At 34.1% G+C, this 12,500-nt stretch overlaps 2 protein-coding genes across 9 annotated transcripts in view; one reads left to right on the forward strand and one right to left on the reverse strand.

Annotated features, from left to right (window-relative positions):
* The window catches only part of LOC125038855 (probable serine carboxypeptidase CPVL), an 8,060-nt gene extending 7,642 nt beyond the window's left edge, over positions 1-418 (forward strand). For all 6 annotated transcript variants that reach the window (XM_047632464.1, XM_047632463.1, XM_047632468.1 and 3 more), the window contains one exon: positions 1-418. This exon is cut by the window's left edge and continues 610 nt beyond it. The gene's annotated coding sequence lies outside the window, so the exon portion shown is untranslated.
* Positions 419-1,002: 584 nt separating this feature from the next.
* LOC125038856 overlaps positions 1,003-12,500 on the reverse strand; it is an 18,339-nt gene continuing 6,841 nt past the window's right edge. Inside the window, exons 2-5 of one of the 3 annotated variants that reach the window (XM_047632470.1) lie at positions 7,617-7,802; positions 6,269-6,337; positions 3,956-4,093; positions 1,003-1,883 (exon numbers count right to left, since the gene is read on the reverse strand). In XM_047632470.1, the coding sequence (XP_047488426.1) occupies positions 1,845-1,883; positions 3,956-4,093; positions 6,269-6,337; positions 7,617-7,802 (432 nt within the window). In that variant the 3' untranslated portion in view covers positions 1,003-1,844. The remainder of the gene's footprint in view (positions 1,884-3,955; positions 4,094-6,268; positions 6,338-7,616; positions 7,803-12,500) is intronic. The other 2 variants (XM_047632471.1, XM_047632472.1) reach the window with 2 other exon arrangements.

Raw genomic sequence — 12,500 nt, forward strand, 5'->3', positions numbered from 1 at the left:
ATGTGCTGCTGTTTCAATAGGGTCAGCTATTGTTCTGAATGGATAGTATTTTGTGAAATAGTGTAATATATATTGCATTTGAAAATATGTTCAACAGGAAGTATATATTCCTTTTATTTAAAATTTTCATATGCTTTTTAGGTACAGAAGATACAGTGGATTAGACATAATTGACATACTTAGAAAAATATCCTGTATCTTGCAAATTTAAGATCTGAGGATTGATTAGAGATGGTATATATTGACTTATAGATAATATTATATTGACTTAGATAATACTCATTAACAAAATGACATTTTTATTTCATTCAATATGAGTAATGATAAAACAAGTGAGAGATCTGTTTTTTAATCACTGTGTAAAGAAATTATCTTATTTTTTGTAGATGCAAAAGTATGAATAAAATAATTAATGTAAGATGTGGATGCATTTTTCTGACCAAAACAAATGTTCTTTTATATACATGTCAATGGAGACACTAGTTGTAGATACAGTATTATGTGGGTTAACTTAGCAGAACATTCATTCCGAAATAAGATAAAGAATAGAGTTTGTGTGGGATAATATTATCAGGATGCAGTTTCAGTAATTAATTTTTTTCAGACTGAAGGTTTCAGTATTTCATGTAACAGTTTTTTTTTCTTTTCTTTCTTTTTTTTCTTTTCTTTATTCTGTGATTCATATATCTTTGAGTTTGACTTTCATTTGATAGAGAAGATTTATTTATATTAAGTCATCAGTGCAATTCTAGTTTTCCAATGTTACTAGAATATTTATATATGATTTTACACTTGTAACTTGTAGAGGACAAGAATGAGAGAAAGAGAGAGAAGAATAAGGAGAAGAAGGAGAAGAAGGAGAAGGAGAAGAAGGAGGAGAAGGAGGAGGAGAAGGAGGAGAAGAAGAAGAAGAAGAAGAAGAAGAAGAAGAAGAAGGAGGGGAGAGGAAGACTGTAAATATTTATATTCTTTATGTAAATGAGGATTAGATTAATTTAGAAAATTTGTGTATCATTTATTTAAAGTACGAGCATTACAATAGAATTTCTAAAAATAAATTTTAAAGTGTTTTGGTTGTCGATAACTGATTTATGTCCTGGTAGTGTCATGTTAGAGCACTTTCGTGATAATTTATTTATTGAGTAACCATGTATGAAAAAAAAAATACGGGCCAATGTTATATACAAAATGCACAAAAATGTATATGACAGAGCATGAATGAAAAATAAGGATTTTTGTTACATCCTATCCAAAAAAACGAGAAAATAATTCAAATGCTCAACAGAAGTAAACAAAGACACAAGGCAGTCTCCTTGTCTGGACATATTTCGTCCATTTTCTCTTGTGTTACATTCGTTACATAAACCAAGATCCGAAACCAGGTTACTTTTTTTTTATGTGACCTATCAGTGCTTTGCATTCCAATCCCCCCGGCGCATCCGGTACAAGGGAAACCGAGCCAACAACCGACAAGTCATCGTTTTCTTCGGAAGTAACGAAGTTCCAGATCCCGTCGCAGTCTTAGTCTCCGGCCGCGTCCAAGTTGCAGAAAAGATGTCTCTAAGAGATGACTTCTTCACTTTGTCACTCACTTCGTAGAACTTTTTTTCTTTTGTTTTTTTGAGAGAGAGAAAATATATATGTTGCCCGTAGTACGCCTTGACGTCAGCAGTCAGTCGAAGCCAGATATCGCCATTACAAATAAGAAAAGAAAAAACCCTTTTTGTCTCCTTATCTACTTTGGAGGATTATGTAGTAGCCATGGTTAGGACTGGAAAAAAGTATATGCCTTTTCCTTTTTATGGTTATTTTGTCTTAGGATGAAGGATATGTCCGTCAGGTGTTTAGAAATCTTCCGCTGCCTTCTTCAACATCCTTCTCACCTGAAAGTATCGTTGAGAATATATTAGTATTTCGAGAAAAAAATGTCGAATTCTATTATTTTTTGTCTCAAAAATTTGCAATTGAAGCAGATAATTGTCACTATATTCCAGCTGATTTTTTTTTTTTTGTCAAGTTTTAGTGTTTATTTGATTTTTAAATGAAGGAGAAATAAAGATCAAGATAAAGCGAAATAAATAATAACTGAGACAGACGGAAAAAAACAAGCTGTCGACATGCAACTATAAGTTTTTAAAAATGTTGCACAATATACAAATATCTTTTATTTTTTTGCTTTGTTTGATATATAGTTTTTTTTTTTTTTTATGTCATCTTCTGGTAGTCCAATTCTCTTTTTATTCAGTCTCACTAGCTCTTCAACAATTTATTTAAAATCAAAACGTGAAATAACATACGATCTACTTAACAGAAATCATTTTTACTTTTTTAAAAACAGAAATGAAGTGCTTGGAAAAAATAAAGAAAAATTCCAGAGCAACGAAAGTGAAGACGTAGAATAAAGAGGAAGATTGCCAAAAGAAGACAAAATAGTGTAGTTTTATTAATGTAGTGGTTCACCTTTCATTGGTTGCCTGTTTTATATCAATTGGTGTTCGGCTTTTCCGCCAAGGTAACCCCACGAGAGGTAATAGTTAGCTGACTGAAATAAAATGAAAAAAAAACAAAAGTGATATTCGTATTTTTTTTTTTTTTTTTTTTAAACTTGGCTGCATGCTTTTAATTGGAATGAAGGAAAGATTAATAGGGAGACGTAAGGGTTGTGTTTTTTAAAGGGGGAGAGGAGATTAAGGTTAGTTTTTATAAAACAGTTGGAGTTATATTTTTTTTGTGTGTGTGGTTAATGTAAGCGCAAAAACTAGAAAAAAAAGGGGAAGCATTTTTATTTTATTTTTTAGAAGAAGCATCATGAAAATTCTCGCAGTATGGAAAACACCTCAGCACTCAGCACACTACATAAAAAAAAAAAAAAAGAAAAAAGAAAAATATTACTAACCAAGACAGAACAACAATGGGAAGGTAAACGGAATCCATAACTAAAAGCTCAAGATCAGTTCTATTATTATTATTTTCTTTTTTATTATCAGTTGAAACAGACGATCGAATTCACAGAATTATAGCTCTGCACAAGAAGCCAAAAACAATATTGCTATCTTTCTATGTACTGAATACGTATTAAATCTACATGTAACGTATTAAATACTCTCGATGAACCAAATTTAATTTAAAAATAAATAAATTAGAGAGAGAGAGAGAGAGAGAGAGAGAGAGAGAGAGAGAGAGAGAGAGAGAGAGAGAGAGAGAGAGAGAGAGAGAGAGAGAGAGAGAGAGAGAGAGAGAGAGAGAGAGAGACGGGGGGGGGGGAGAGAGAGAGAGAGAGAGAGAGAGAGAGAGAGAGAGAGAGAGAGAGAGAGAGAGAGAGAGAGAGAGAGAGAGAGAGAGAGAGAGAGAGAGAGAGAGAGAGAGAGAGAGAGAGAGAGAGAGAGAGAGAGAGAGAGAGAGAGAGAGAGAGAGAGAGAGAGAGAGAGAGAGAGAGAGAGAGAGAGAGAGAGAGGGTATATGGGTAAAGACAGAGCTAGAGACAGTGAGAAAAAGGCAGTTGCAAGGAAGAGAATAGAAACAAGTAAAGAAAAAAAAAAGACAAGATTCATCAGAGATGTTTAAGTTCATATTTTTTTTTTCCAATAAGAAAAGAAGAAAAGAAAAGGAAGCGAAAGACAGGGAATAAAGAGAGCACAAAGAGGTCTCATGACCCCAGCATTCCACGACGGTAGAGAAATACACTAATATCTATCTCAGTTCAGCAGCAGATATCTAAAATCGACTACAGGATATAGCAGCCCACCGAGAGAGAGAGATAAAAAAAAAAAAAAAAAACGAAAAAAGCAAAAGCAAAAAAAAAAAAAAAAAAAAAGAAACCGAGGGCTACGTATACAGAAAGGTGCTGGTCTAGAAAATTATTTTTTTGAACGCGTCCTGTAGTTCGTTTGTTCTTATCCCTTTTTTTATTTTCTTTAGCCTTCGCACTCGAGAATCGGGTTTCTTAAAGACATACCCGAGTGGAGGCAGTCATAGTCGAGTCTTCCTTGGCCAGGGAGGTCATCTCTGAGGACGAGAGAGCCGCCTTGGTGGAGGTTAAGGAGGAAAAAGTGTCTCCCGCCGTTGCTACTTTCGAAGCAGCTAACGGGGACACCTGGTGGGGGAAAAAAGAAGCAAGGACTGCTGAATCATTAAAAAAAAAAGAAATCGTTCCTTTTCCTTTTATTTTGTTTTCTTTACCACTGAGGATGTTGTGACTCCCCCTTGGGCAACAAAAGGGTGGTTGTCTTGGTGTCATTCGAGGAAAAAGATCATCAGGAGGATCAAAAATGGTTTCCTATACCCCCAAATGAGTGAATGTTAGGATAATTGATGGGAAAAGAATACGACACTATTCTGAGATCATAAAAGCAAAAAAAAAAAGGGGGGGGGGAATTACACCTTTCCAGATGTGTTTTTACCTTATCTTGACGTAGAGTAACGGTTATAACGATCTTAACGTACTTTTTTCATTTGTTATGGATTCGTTAACCTTAAACAAAGGTAATGCCGGGATAAACATGTAGCCATTAAAGTCCTGTTCATAGCAACATAGCTCTCTTTTAAGGAGGGTTGGGAAGGATTAGGTAAAAAAATTGTTTAATAATCCATCATGCACAACTTACGAAAAATTTTGATTCTTAGAGGAGCGATGCGCAAAATTTACAGCTGGAAATTGAGAAAATGGAAATAGGATGAGCATTTCTGATTTTTTTTTTTTTTCTTTTATCTAAGTGATATAAAATCCTGTTCTTGATAAACAGGTTGACAGAGACTATGACGATAGACAAACGAATAGATAGACAAATCACTGCTCATAATTTCCATTACCATATCCTCTGCAGAAGCATAAGTGATAAAGCTGAGGAGAATAGCTGAAGGAGAAAAGCAAGTACGTTTTTAATTTTCTTTTCCTTTATCAAGCCATCCTCAAATTTGGGGAAACTTACATGCAAAGAAACTTTGAAGCTGATTTATATGCGGTTCAAAAATTTCTGCAAGAAAGAGCACAGTAAATGAAAATCAAAATATATGGAAACGAGTGTCGTACAATAATATAAAGAAAATAACAAAGAAATAAAGAAAATAATAATATTATTACGAACACATTCGCCCCACGCAGGGACGAAGTGGTACCGGGGGGCCAAAGATACAACAAATTTAGATCCATTTCCCCTCAAAATTTCAACAGCTGGCCTGAGTAATTTAAGTCTTCGTTGAAGAAAAAAGCAAGTGTTGATTTCTGATGGAAAACTAGGCCAGAAATTTAATTCGATATTTTTATATGTATGTCTGCAAGGAAGCAGCGTGAGTATCAGTTTTAAATGATCATTATCTTGAGTATTACTATTATAATCTCAATAAAACAAATCCCGAAAGTCAGAAAACACAAGAAAGAAGTGCAAGAAGAGAAATACCGACATAGTGAAAATAAACTTTTTATAAGAAACGAAAAGAACAGTAACCGAATGAAATTATAAAGTGTGAACTGTTGTAGACTGTGTCCTTCCTAAACAGCTGGGGGAAGATGACGCTGGAACGAATTCTTGAAGACGACCTCTGCGTGTTAACTACTGTTGAATGAAAACAAGTGACGACCATTGATGAAATGGAAGTAGTCATTTATTTTGAAAAGATAGACCTAGTTACAGTTGCAGTTATTAGGTGAATATATCAATGAAGCGCATTTGTGTACAAATTTAAGTGTTTCATGTATATGTATATAACCTTTTATGCACGTATATGCATATGAACACATTTATGCAAGTATCTAGATGTATAAATTTTAGTTATTTTCCTAACACGGGCAGTAAGTACTGTAAACTGGGCGTCATTCAGTTACCAAATTCACTGCAGATTTTATTTATTTGCTTTAAATATGTGAATCAGGATCCGTAAGCATCTAATGTCATTAATTTTAACATGGCAATGTCTTACAAAAGCTCCCCTGCTTCCATGCAAGACATAATCCTCAAGAAGCTAAAGGTGAAGAATAATTTCGAGACAAATTGCATTTTTTAAAAATTATTCGCGCATTTGAAAGAAAAAAGTAGAAAAGACCTTTGACCCCTGTGACCTCTCGCCCAACCTGCGTGGTGATAAGAACAAGGCAGTTAAAGCTGTATTGTGTGTAGGTGTATTTACTACAGCCTGTTTGACCTCATGCTTGTTGCGCGCTGAGCTTAATTCTTTTGTTTTCTCTTTTGAAGCTCTGACGTCCCGAGACAAAGAGTGTGAATGAAACACGTGTTAGATACTTTTTTTTATGAATAAACGACCATCCAAGTACCTCTCGGCGAAGTGGCTTGGAGTATTTACCAAAAGTATCTTCAAGGTGCTGGATAGCCTCCCTGGAATCCTGTAAAGAGGTCTCTTCACTATAAAAGTAGTAAGTGCACTCTGGCCTTTGTGAGAGATTCGATAAAGTATATGTAAGGCTACCGTATGATAGTCCGCCCGGGTTTTATTTACTACTTTTATAGTTCCGTATGAGTATAATTTATGACTTAATTTTACTTGTAAGAGTATTGTCATCTACAGGAAAGAAAGAAAATAAGTCCGAAATGTATACAACGGACCACCCTTTAAACATTTATATATATGTATATATATAATATAAATGGGATATATAGTATATATATATATATATATATATATATATATATTAATCCACATTGCTATTACCTGGAAATGAATAGGTAAATAAACATAAATAGGTATGAAACAATTCTTATTCAAAATACAAAACACTAATATAACTATGTTTGTATAGTATAACAGTACTACACTACTTAATCTCATCTCAGTGTGTCTATCGGTAGTCTATCTATAACCGTCGATCAGTAATTAATCTGAGTGCCCTATTTATATATATTTTTACAGACTACCTGTTACCAAAACAAAAAAGGAAAAAAAAAAGACATTTATGATGTCACCTTCCCTGTCTTTCTTTCTATATCTACTTAGCTGTCAGTCGTTCTATTTATCTGTATATTGTAATGATCTAACTATCATTCTTTTCATCAATCAGTATTCTTATCTATATGTAATTTTATGGTCATCTATCGTATGTCTACTACATGTACTTATCTACCCATCTATCTAACCTACCTAGCAATCTAGATATTTGACTCCTCATTCTTTTATATTTATATACTCATTGGCCTATCTATCTATCTATCTCTATCGATCTATCTATCTATCTATATACATATGCCTATCTGGCTGTATCTTTGTATTTATCTGTTTGTCCATCTATATCTGTATACGTATATGCTCATCTATTAATATCGATCCTTATATCTATCCATATCTATATACTTATATGCTTATCTGTATCTCTATATAAGTAATCTTATGTCTGTTTTTCTATAGCTATGTAGTTGCCTGCATATATGAATATCTACATCTCACCTCTAAGTCCATATATATAGCTATCTGTAATTATTTATCTGTTCCTGTATACTCATCTCTCCAACTATATATCTATATCTATATCTATATCTATATCTATATATATATACACAGAAATATGTAATTATGTATACTTACCTGTCCTATTTATCTATGCGAATATAATCACCAGTATCAGTACAGAAATACCCATCTATCACTCCTTTCCCGACATGTTCCCTCACCTCGAGACCAGTCCCCTGCCTGGCGCGGAAGTTGGCGATGATGTCATCTGCCTGCCGCTCGAAGTCTGAGGGCTCTTTGCGAGGCTCGAAGAAGTCGCTGGGAAGGCCTGCGGGAGAAGGCGAGGCGGCGCGGGTCGAAGGGCGCGTCACTGGAAGGGCGGATGCTGGGGACATGTTCTGGGTCTCCTGCGGGGGGCGACGGGGAGAGTTAGTTAGGAAGGAAGGGGGAGGGGGGTGATATTTGGAATATTCATACATACGTACATACATATGCTGTGACTGAATCTATGTGTATATATACATAAATATATGTATATATGCATGTATACATTCATATTCATATATACATATATATGATACATAATATATTATATGTATATATACATACACATATATATATATATATATATATATATATATATATATATATATATATATATATAATATACATCACATATGTATGCACACACACACATATATATGTGTGTGTGTGCATATACATATATATACATATATACATATATATACACGCTCTACACACACACACATATATACATACATACATGCATATATATATATATATATTTATTCATACATACATATATATATATACACACATCTACATATATATGTATGTATGTCTGTGTGTGCATCTGTGTATGTGCATTTGTGTATGTTTGTGTGTAACGGTATCATTAACAGATTCCAGCATATATCTTTATGTTTAAAGAGAAAAAGAACAATGGAAATATAAATTTTATATATACAAACTAAATACATACAGCACAGGATAATACCACACGAAATACACAATAGGCATATATTCTCTGGGTAAACACGCTCGGAAATCGCTTCTCAAAGAGTGTTAAGTCATTTGTTTATAGGATTCTCTTACTTTTGGGAGTTTAAATTCTGTTTAGTATTTATACTTAAAAAAAAAAAACACAATAATTTTGTATTTCAAATCATTGCAGTGAATAGTAAAGGCAGCTAAAAAAAGCAAAATTATACATACATTATTCTTAAAAATCAAAATTAAGAAGCAAGAAAGGGAATGATGTAAATAACCGAAACGAAGAGCAAATAAGGATGAAATCAAGTCATTGACGTGTTATTTCATGCAAAGCTGAACTGAAATAGCCACTTATATAAAACAAAAGGTGTTGGACATATAGGTCATTTTACAGACCCTTATATCGTAGAAATAATAAGAATAGGGAAAACATAAAGTGTGTAAGTGTATACAAGCATCCGTGTGTTTATGTGAAAGTCTGAAACTGTTCATTGTGATTTTTTCTTTTTTTTTCATTTTTTTGGGCCATTCCGTTCAGTTGCTTTTCGTTATCATTAAAACAAAACTTATGCACATGCGAAAACCTCCCATAAAATAGAAAAGTGAGGGACAGCAATAACAAGAAGTAGAATTAAAGGGGCAGTGAAAGAGAAATGAAGAGGACCTGAATGCCTTGACCCTCAATTAGGACTGAGATGGCTAGGCTCGTGCAGGCTAGGCAAGTCAAGGTTGGCTTCAAGGTAAAAAGACACACCACACTCACAACTCACTAGGTTTGAGAAGCCTAATGGCCTGAGGTGAGAGACAGCATCGCCTTCTCATTCTTGGCTGAATGGAGGATGGAGGAAGGGTCTTCCGTGTGGGTGTTTGTAGTGTATAAGAGTGATTTTTTTTTAAAGGACGCGGGGGCATATGCAGTGTGAAAGAAGGGTGTGACAGAGTAGGTGAAGTTAATGTTTTTTTTTTGTTTTGTTATCTTCTTTTGTGTGTGTGATAAGGAACTGTTTATTTTTCTCTTTTGCTTTTTGATTTATTTGTTTTTTATCTCGTGTATTTTTGTGAAAGGAGAAAGTGTTTGAAGAGACACTCTTGTTTTTCACTAAAAGGATTGTTGCAAGAGAAGAGAGAAAAGAGGGCAAACATGTCGTAGGAATTGAACTAAGAGAAAAAAAGGGCGTCTACAAGATAAAGAGAAAACGGCAGATAAGAAGCAAATTTATTAGCGTGAAGAACAACTTGGACTCGACAAAACTTGTGCCACGAAGTAACCTACTGCAATATTAAGAGAGGCAGTCTAACAATTAGGTGTAAAATAGATTAGATAATAAATAAGTAATCAGGCATAATGCAAAGAGAAAATAAAATGAGATCACGGATTAGATACCAATAAGCTAAGATGTTATCTTGAAGTGAAATGAAGACACATTGAAAAGAAACAGACTCGACAGTATTATTACTGCACAGTGATAAAACATGAGCAAAGTACACGGTGACACCAGAATAAGAATTCTAAAGGGACCGTTTACGCAGATGGCCTGTCAGCGTGGATTCAGAGCCTGTTTGCCAATTCTGGAAACAGTAACAAAGAAACACAGTCCTGATTGCAGATTTTTTCTTTGAATCTGAATAATCTGTGAATTCTACCTAAATATTTCCAGGGCTCATTATTTAAACACGCTTACGGCACCACCTTCAACAGCCTACCAGCCCTAAATCTAACAAAAAACTTAAATTTACAATTAGCAGCCCATAAAGACAATTTTCTAACGACGCGAAAGAAAGAGGAATTAAAAGGCATAGAAAAGACTATGTTATTAAACATTTCTTTTGACTAAGTTCCTTGGATTATGTTCTCTTGCAATGGCAGATAAGAATGCCTCAGAAGGTAAGCACAGAGAGTAAAATGAAAAAGAAAAAAACATGATGCTGTTTCTTTTTATTTCATTTCCAGGAATACCAACTCATGGGGCGAATGTAATGATGGCAAAAAGTCATACAAGTGATAGAAAGAGAAAAGAAAATAGATCAAAAGATATACTCAGTGTCAAAGGAGAGAGAATGAGGCAGGAACATATCAAAGAAGAAAGAGAGAGCTGAGAGAGGAGAGATAATAAAGAGAGAGAGGAAGGATATGACTCGAGAGGGAACGCGTCAACCCTAGTAGCGCCTTCTCGCTGCTGATACGGCGGGTATGTGGGGGTTGAAGCCACAGTAATCTTCCTGAAAAACGTGAAGGGGTTGTAGGCCTATGCTTACACTATGGCAAGTTAATGCAAGATATAAAAAAAACAAAAAACAAAAATAATCGTAATGTACTTATGCTTTTTGTGCTTTTATTCTCAATGACTGGGGGGGAATTTGCATATATATCCATCTCTATTATCATGATTAATTTATTCATCTATATATCATTGACCGTTGTATTTGATTGGAGTGTTTTTTTTTTCTTTTTTTTTATATATGAATATATTTCACATATAACCAACTGGGTTATAGTTAAGCTTGTTGATTTTTCGTATTGCTGTGAGGCAGTTTTTAAATAAAGTTTGGATTATAAAAGCGAATTCTTGTAAGATGTTATCAATTGTTCCATCATATATGGCTTATTCGCATGTTAATCTATGTCCTATTTTTAGCGTGTAAAATTATACATATACATATACGTGTGTGTATACATATCTATACATATGTATATACATGCATATGCATAGGTTATTTTTCTGAATGCGCGTTGTATTAATAATGTCAAAAGTCCAGCTTAGCTCGGAGTTCATTAAGCAGTTTAATGAATATGTACGTAAATAAAACGAAAAGAGAAGAAACACAAAACAATATAAATCAGATGAAAAGAAAAAAGAGAGAACAGAAAATAATATCAGTATTAGCATCAGCGGTTATATAATCATATTATTATTGTTACATTGTGATTTGAAATAACGCTTTTATTTTTTTCTTCGTCGACGGTTATGAAGCGGAGCGATGATGAGGATGAGGAGGAGGAGGAGAAGGAGGAGGAGGAAGAGGAGAAGAGGAAGAGGAAGAGGAAAGGGGGGCATCCTTACCCTTCTTTGCCCCCCCTCCCTCCCTTCCCTTCCACTCCCTTCATTCTCTTTCAACCTCCCCCTCCCCTTCCTTCTCTCTCCCTTACCCACCCAGGCCGTTGACTCACCGTTCTACTCAGCCCAGGGTAAGTCAGTGAGGTTAAAAAACGCCTCGGGCTCTTTCCACTGGGATCCATTTGAGAGATCTATTTTGGAAACGAGAAAGGTTATCAGGAACTGCTCTCCTTTGTAAGGATTCTAAGGCGCTGCAGTATTTTCGTATTTTTTTATCTGCCGAATATATATATATATATATTTTTTTTTTTTCTATATATATTCTTTTTCCGTGATCAGGTAAACTTGTGTACATGCATGCATATATATATATATATATATATATATATGTATATATACACATATATATGTATATATATATACAAGTATACATATGTATATATGTGTATATAGTTTTTTTTTCTCTCAAAATCGGTCCAGGACATGTCAATAGTCCTATAATCCTATGACATTTGTTAAAAAATCTAACTGTTACTGACTAAGCACACATACACACACACACACACACACACACACACACACACACACACACACACACACACACACACACACACCAGACCGCAGGTGTGGACGTATAAAATAACACGAAACGCAACAACAGCGTTTGAAGTCTAAACATAAACTTCCGCTTTCTCGGAAGAAACAACAAACCATTAATTTCTTTCGGTTCTGTCACGTACTTGTATATTCAATTTAAATAAATTAAATCTCCCAGAAACATAAATAACTTGTGCGAAACCCAATTCTCAACCAATCTTGATATTAACAATCGTAAAAAAAAAAAAAAAAAAAAAAAAAAAAATCACACACGAAAAGTAGTAATTTCAAAAAAAAAAAAAAAAAAAAATTAAATGTGATGCCCAGCTATTAGAATATTCCTATCTTCCAATATATAAATAAGCTAAAACAGAAAATAATAAAACAGAGGGAAAAGGAAACGAAGAATGAAAAAGGAGAAAATAGATAAATAAACAA

Source organism: Penaeus chinensis, chromosome 26, assembly GCF_019202785.1.
Source record: "Penaeus chinensis breed Huanghai No. 1 chromosome 26, ASM1920278v2, whole genome shotgun sequence".
NCBI classification, from domain to species: domain Eukaryota; kingdom Metazoa; phylum Arthropoda; class Malacostraca; order Decapoda; family Penaeidae; genus Penaeus; species Penaeus chinensis.